General features: G+C 48.2%; 1 protein-coding gene across 3 annotated transcripts in view; it reads left to right on the plus strand.

Moving 5' to 3' along the window:
• Positions 1–7500, plus strand: part of ubr3 (ubiquitin protein ligase E3 component n-recognin 3) — a 63914-nt gene that overhangs the window by 51021 nt on the left and 5393 nt on the right. For all 3 annotated transcript variants that reach the window (XM_062534909.1, XM_062534908.1, XM_062534910.1), the window contains exons 32-35: positions 1077–1177; positions 4646–4770; positions 6358–6465; positions 7049–7174. In XM_062534909.1, coding sequence (XP_062390893.1) covers positions 1077–1177; positions 4646–4770; positions 6358–6465; positions 7049–7174 — 460 coding nt within the window. The remainder of the gene's footprint in view (positions 1–1076; positions 1178–4645; positions 4771–6357; positions 6466–7048; positions 7175–7500) is intronic.

The raw sequence follows: 7500 nt of genomic DNA on the forward strand, positions 1-7500 counted from the left end.
TGGCTATGAAGAGAACTAATGAAGGTGGCCATTTCCGCCCTTTCTCCCTCTCCTTCTCTCTCTCTTTCTCTTTCTCTCTCTTTCTTTCTCTCTCTCTCTCTCTCTCTCTCTTTCTCTCTTTCTCTCTTTCTCTCTTTCTCTATCTCGCACTCTCTCTCTATCTCGCACTCTCACGCTGAAAGGGGCTCTTTGTTAGTCTGAGTGTCTCTCGCTGGAAGAGACCTAGGCACTGAGATTCGTTAAAAGCCTCCCTCGTCACTTTCACTGTGGAAAGAGAGGGTTTTTTTATCATTATTATTTTCCGTTATCGTGGACGCCATTAGTGTTAAGTGCTGACAAGATGCGGAGGAGAATGAGTTAGAGGAAAGGGTCTGTGTGTGAATGTGCGAGTGTGACTGAATGAGTGTGTGTGTGTGTGTGTGTGTGTGTGTGTGTGTGTGTGTGTGTGTGTGTGTGTGTGTGTGTGTGTGTGTGTGTGTGTGTGTGTGTGTGTGTGTGTGTGTGTGTGTGTGTGTTTTATTATGAGAGTGTGTGTGTATACGAGTACAACTGTGAGTGTGAGTGTAAGTGAATGTGTGTGTGTGTTTGATTATGTGAGTGAGTGTGTGTGTGTGTGTTTTATTATGAGTGTGTGTGTGTGTGTGTGTGTGTGTGTGTGTTTAAACCAGAGTGCTCTGCGGTTCTCGGCGTGCCAATGAAGAAGTGGGTGGTGTGTTATTGGGGCTTTGAAGGCCAGAATGTCCAGCTGTTTAGAGGAGTGTTGCTATGGAGCCCATTAGGACTGCCATCTGTGTAGAGGAGAGGGACACTGACAGAGGGTCTCGTGCCCTCGTGTGTGTGTGTGTGTGTGTGTGCCCTCTGCTGTAACCATCTGCCCTCAGGAGGTTATTTCACATGGGTTACATCATGTTCTGATTTATACTGATTGTGTGTGTGTGTGTGTGTGTGTGTGTGTGTGTGTGTGTGTGTGTGTGTGTGTGTGTGTGTGTGTGTGTGTGTGTGTGTGTGTGTGTGTGTGTGTGTGTGTGTGTGTGTGTGTGTGTGTGTGTGTGTGTGTGTGTGTGTTCTCTCCGCAGGCACTATGACGAAGAGAGGCCTGAGGTGCCCATGCTCTTCAGAGACGTCCCCTCCCTCCTCATCATCTTCGTGCTGACCATGCCTCAGCCCTTACGCAAAGGTACACACTACTGTGTGTGTGTGTCTGTGTGTGTGTCTGTGTGTCTGTGTGTCTGTGTGTCTGTGTGTGTGTGTGTGTGTCTGTGTGTGTGTCTGTGTGTGTCATTGAGGCCGCAGATAAGAGATGTTATCACCCCTATTCTGCAATGCCACATAGTGTGTGTGTGTGTGTGTGTGTCTTTGTGTGTGTGTGTGTGTGTGTGTGTGTGTGTGTGTGCGCGCGTGTCTTTCAGACCTCCCACTGCTTTTTGTTGTCTTCTCCTCCTCTCGCATATCTTCCTTTCTTTCTTTCTCTCTCTATTTTCATTCATTCTTTCTCTCTTCACTTATCTTTCCCACCATCTCATCCTTCCTACATTTCTTTTTCTCTTCTCTCTCCCTCTCATTGTCTTCTTTCTTCTCTCCCTCTCTCTTTTCCTCTTCTCTCTCTCTTCTCCTCTACCCTCTCCTCTTCTCTCTCTGCTCTCCTTTCCTCTCCTGTATCCTCTTCTCTCTCTCCTCTTCTCTATCCTCTCCTGTTCTCCTCCTATTCTCTCTGTCCCATCCTGTCATCTCCTCTCTTCTCCTCTTTTCTCCTCTATCCTCTCCTCTCTTATCCTCTATCCTCTTCCCTCTTCTCCTCTATCCTCCTCTCTCTCCTCCTCTACCCTCTTCCCTCTTCTCCTCTATCCTCCTCTCTCTCCTCCTCTATCCTCCTCTCTCTCCTCTATCCTCTCCTCTTCTCTCTTCTCCTCTATCCTCCTCTCTTCTCCTCTCCTTTGACTCTTTATTTTCCCTCTCAACTCCTCATCTCTCCTGATCTCTCCTCACCTTCTCTGCTCTGTTCTCCCCCTCTCCTTCCCTTTGTCTCCCTCTCACTCCCTCCCCTCCCTTCCCCCCCACCCTGTTCTCCCCCCACCCCCCACCACCCCCTTCCCTCTCTCCCTCCATCACAACTAGAAGAGGCTCCCCTCTAAAATTGGCTGTCTGTGGCCCAAATAGCAGTAATCTTCTCCTTGCGTCGTAATAACGGGCCCCATCCGCCCGCCATAATTGCTGCGATGATGGGGGAGCAGAGCAGAGCGGAGTGGAGCGGCTGGGACGGATGGAGGCCAGTGGGGGGGGGAGGACGACGACCATGGAGCGGCAGATGGAGAAAAGGGCTGGGGTGGGTTGGGGTGGGGTGAGGTGGGGTGGGGTGGGGGGCGTCCATAAAGGAGTGTCGGTTTAATGGAGTTTGGTGTGGGGTCGCGGGCAGAGTCAAGGCCCACAACACATCGCTACACACACACACACACACACACACACACACACACACACACACACACACACACACACACACAGTCAAACATATACTCCACAGTCACACACCTGCTGGCCATGGACATAAAAGCCTGGTTTTATTGTGGTGGTAAACAGAATGGGAGCCTTGGGTGTCCTCCGCTTCGAGTGTTCTCACATCACACACACCCACACACACCCACACACACACTCTAAGTGTTCCCGTAATATGTGTGATTCCAATCTTTGGGACACACTGAGGTAAAGGGGTGGGCAAGGTTCCCCATAAGAGACACCTTTAGGAGGCATCTCCACCTCTGTAATCACCCGGGCCGGCCCCCCATCTCTGCACATTACGGAGGAGAGAGGGGCGCCTGGTAGAGAGGGCCAGAGATCGGGGGACTGCAGTCGGGCCTGAGCTGCATTCAGATCTGGCCAACAGTGGCCACCGTTCGCGGTGAACATGTTTTCTTTTTAACAGTTCAAATTGAACGATTTGGTGCTGACATTCCATTCTGACGGTAATTGCATTGTTGCCTTCGTCAAACTCACGGCCAGTTCCACTGCATGTTTGTGGAGCACCGCCTCCTCAGACTGTTTGCGATTGTTTGAGAGGGAGACCAACGCAGCTAAGATACATTTAAGATAAGATACGATACATTTATTCATTTATTTTTTTACAAGGCTGTCTCTTAATGCACCCCATACACACACGTGCATACACACACACACACACACACACACGCATACTCACACACACGCGCACGCTTGCCCTTTACAGCACAATGTGACATCCTCTCAGGTCTCCACCATGAGTGCTGTAGTTCTGATTATTGTGCGTGTGTGTGTGTGCACGTGTGTGTGTGTGTGTGTGTGTGTGTGTGTGTGTGTGTGTGCGTGTGTTTGTGAAAGCGAACACATTGATTTTAACAGATCACATCTATAGAGGGGAGTTAATGTAGTCTATTATGAAGGCAAGAGGGAGTGTGTCTGTGTGTTCCTGCGTGGGTGGGTCAATATGTGTGTGTGTGTGTGTGTGTGTGTGTGTTGAATGTGTCCTTTCCTTTTCTTTTTTTTAACCCGTATGACTTTCCCACTCAAAGAAGGACAGCCACCAGGGACTCAATGAAAGAGAGAGCTGAGGACAATAGAAGCCCATTGTGTCATCCCACCTGACATCTACTACTTATCAACACACACACACACACACACACACACACACACACACACACACACACACCGACACTCGTATTGTTCAACACTCTCTGATGTGTCATTGGTAGCAATAGCCCGACCACCTGAAACCACAGGCACCTATCGATCCACTTCTCTATAGATTAATTGCATTGATGTTTGTGTCCGAGTGAGCGGAATGGTCATCGGCTCCAACGGGTTGCCTGGGGAAGTGTGTGTGTGTGTGTGTGTGTCTTGTGTGTAGGATGTCTATCTTCACAGGCTGTGGGGCCTTAATAAGACATCATGATTGTACACTCATCTCCCCCCATTTCTTATACTCTTTGTCCTTATTGATCCATCCAACAATATGGTTCAGCTTGAGAAATGCCAGAATTTCCTGCCAATATGAAATGGTGCATTTGTTTTCTCATGTCTCAGTTGAAGGTGAACTATGCAAGTTTGTTAGATTAATTTGCCTTAACTGATCAGCTTCGGCGTCATTGGAATGGTTATTTCACTTGTTTCGGGTTGAATGACGGCTGTCTCGTTTCCCCCTAGCGCCTCTGAGCAGAAAAAACACGCATGCAAGTCCTTTGCACCGGGCCGGTGGCACTGACAAACAAAGTCTCCAGCCTCGCGATCATGCTCATGAAAAGTCAGACTGACAGATTGAGGAGTGTTGTAAAATATATGCGCTAAAGCTGTAGGGGAAGCTCTGCAGAGAATCCTGCAAGTGTAAAACGAGCGAAAGCAAAATCGGCCAAGAAATCGCCAAACCTGCATAGTGTCCCTTTAATTCACTGCTATTCATACTACACCATAGCCTATGACCGGAGTCTCACTTGAGACAAGACTGTTAGGGTTGACTTGAAGTGTTTACTAATGGTTTTATTTATTGTGTGTGTGTGTGTGTGTGTGTGTGTGTGTGTGTGTGTGTGTGTGTGTGTGTGTGTGTGTGTGTGTGTGTGTGTGTGTGTGTGTGTGTGTGTGTGTGTGTGTGTGTGTGTGTGTGTGTGTGTGTGTGTGTGTGTAGAGCACTTTATGTGTGTGGTGAAGGTACTATACACACTGCAGTACACCCAGGGCCTGGCGGCGCTGTCCATCAAGTTTAGCCCTGAGGAGCGACAAGCCTGGAGCACGTCCGGAGCACTTAAGAAGGTAACACACACACACACACACACACACATATATACATTCATACACAACACACAAAAAGACTTGTTTCACACATTCCATACGCACCCAGACACTCTCTCTCTCTCTCTCTCTCTCTCTCTCTCTCTCTATCTCTCTCTCTCTATCTCTCTTTTTGTGCAAGTGTAACGCGAACGCACATCAGTGTTTAAGATGATGGTCCTCACTATGTATCAAAATCTGCATGACATGTACAAAAGTATCACTGTGGGAAGACTCCGATTCAGTCATTCAGATTTCATAATATTTAACACAGCTCGGGTAAAACCTAGTTAATTATTTTTCTCCTTTTATCCTGTATTTTGCCTTCAGTCAGTGCAGTGCAGGGGTTTTTTAAAAACCCTTCTTAGCAGTAAATACACCCGTTTCTGTCAGCAAGGAGACAGAGGGAGAAATGAAAACGTGCCAGGCCCACTAGATACTTCTCCAGAGAGCAGAATGGTTCCATGAAACACACACACGCACGCACGCACGCACACACACACACACACATACACAGGGAGAAGGTAGAGGGAGAAAAGAGAGGAGATGGGGGGGATTGTTCATCCAATCCTCCTCTTTTCTTTCCTCCTCTGCTTTTGTTAATCTGAACGTAGAAAACGATTTCATTGTCTGTGTCTTATTTTTCAATTAAAGCATTCAGGGGGAAAAGAATAGCTCACAGGTGTGTGTGTGTGTGTGTGAGCGTGCGAGTGTGTGTGTGTGTGTGTGTATGTGTGTGTGTGTGTGTGTGTGTGTGTGTGTGTGTGTGTGTGTGTGTGTGTGTGTGTGTGTGTGTGTGAGCGTGCGTGCGAGCGCGCGCGCGCGCGTGTGTGTGTGTGTGTGATGGTAATAAAAGGGGTGGAGTCACCACGTTGAGAAAAGACGTTTGAAAGACGCTAAATTCCCGTGGCCATAAATCTTGCCACAGCACAGAGGGAGAGATAAGAGGCCAAGCCGTTTTAAATTCCCACACCATCGGGTTGATGAATGCAGTAGGCCACACACACACACACACATTCGTGAAATATTACAGCATCCCAGGGGCAATTTTTATCTCAACACGTATTCAGTAATATTCCCTGCTGTTATCAACGCAAGAGCGATTGTATTGTAGCGTGCGAGCGAGCGCGCGGGAGAGAGTCGAGCGCTCTGCTGAAATATCTGTGTGAGTTATGACAAAGAGGCTGGAGTCGACAGAAGACGTCCGATTGAGCAGAATCAGAGCCGAAGGAAGCAGATAGATAGAAGGGCAATATTGCAGGATGTCACTAATCCTTCACTTATAACAAGCGAATGTGTCGCAAATGTGTACGCGTATCGTACACGTGAAGAGACTCGTCATTGGTTGGCTTGTCGAGGACGGACTATGAAACAAGTTGGCCTTGAACTGAGTCTGTACCTGCCTTTATCGTAATCGAAGAAAAATGCTCAAAGGTGAAATCCTAGACTATAATCCCTTATAGTCGCGGTCTAAATTCGCCTCACGTTCCTCTACCCGTGAACAGCTTTTCTCTGCTGAGTGAGTGGTCCTGTGTCTAACCCGTGCCAACGTGTGTTGTCGTCGTACAGAGCATGCCCAACTCCACCAAGTCCTGGGAAGCACTGCTCAGTCATGTGATTGGCGAGCTCTCCAAAGGGAAGTGCATCTACGACGCGCACCCCGAAGAGGTGTCTATGGTAAGACCTGCTCAGATACACCTGTATACACACACACACACACACACACACACACACACACACACACACACACACACACACTCACGATGATTAAGTGTGATTGCATATGTATTTTGCAGTGTCACTGTGTGTAGAGTGTGCTCTTTTTTTGTCCTTTATCATCCACCCTACTCTCTATCTCCCTCTTTTTCTCTTTTTTCTGTCCTCCTCCTTCTCTCTTTCCCTTGCTTGTTTTCTATGTCTCTTTCTCTAAACTCCCCTCGTTTTTCTCTTCCCCCTCTCTTTCTTTCTTTCTACCTCTCTTCTCTCTCTCCTTTCTCCTCGCTTCTTTCTCACTCTCTCTCTCCTTTTTTCTCCTTTATCTCTACCTCTCCCTTCTCTCATTCTCCTCTCTCTACCTCTCTCCCCCCTTTTTCTACCTCTCTTCTCTTCTCTCTCTTTTCACTCCTCCACCTCTCGTCTCGTCTTTGTCTCTCTCTCATCCCTCCCTCTCTCTCTCTCTCTCTCTCTCTCTCATCCCTCCGTCTCTCTCTCTCATCCCTCTCTCTCTCTCTCTCTCTCTCTCTCTCTCTCTCTCCTCTAGCTGTGCTCCAGTGTGTGGTCTCCCCAGTCCATTGAGTTCTTCCTGCAGCAGTACTGTCTGCCCTTCCTGCGTCTGTCCTGTCTGCTGCAGCACCACCTGTATGGAGACAACCTCGTAGGCTGTCAGGTACACACACACACACACACACACACACACACACACACACACACACACACACACACACACTCCTTTCTCTCACACAGATAGACTTCTTAAGCACTCATTCACTCTCTCTAACACAAAGCTCAGACTCTCACACACTCTAGCCATACACACACACACACACACACACACACACACACACACACAGTCATCGTTCTCTCTCCTGTCTCACTTCCTCTGTCTTTCTTCCCTATACATACTCACATACATGCACACACACACACACACCCACACTCACTCACTCACTCACCCCCTCGATCACAAACACATGCTAACGATACCTCACTCCC

This window comes from Sardina pilchardus, chromosome 4, assembly GCF_963854185.1.
Source record: "Sardina pilchardus chromosome 4, fSarPil1.1, whole genome shotgun sequence".
In the NCBI taxonomy this organism is placed as follows: Eukaryota; Metazoa; Chordata; class Actinopteri; order Clupeiformes; family Clupeidae; genus Sardina; species Sardina pilchardus.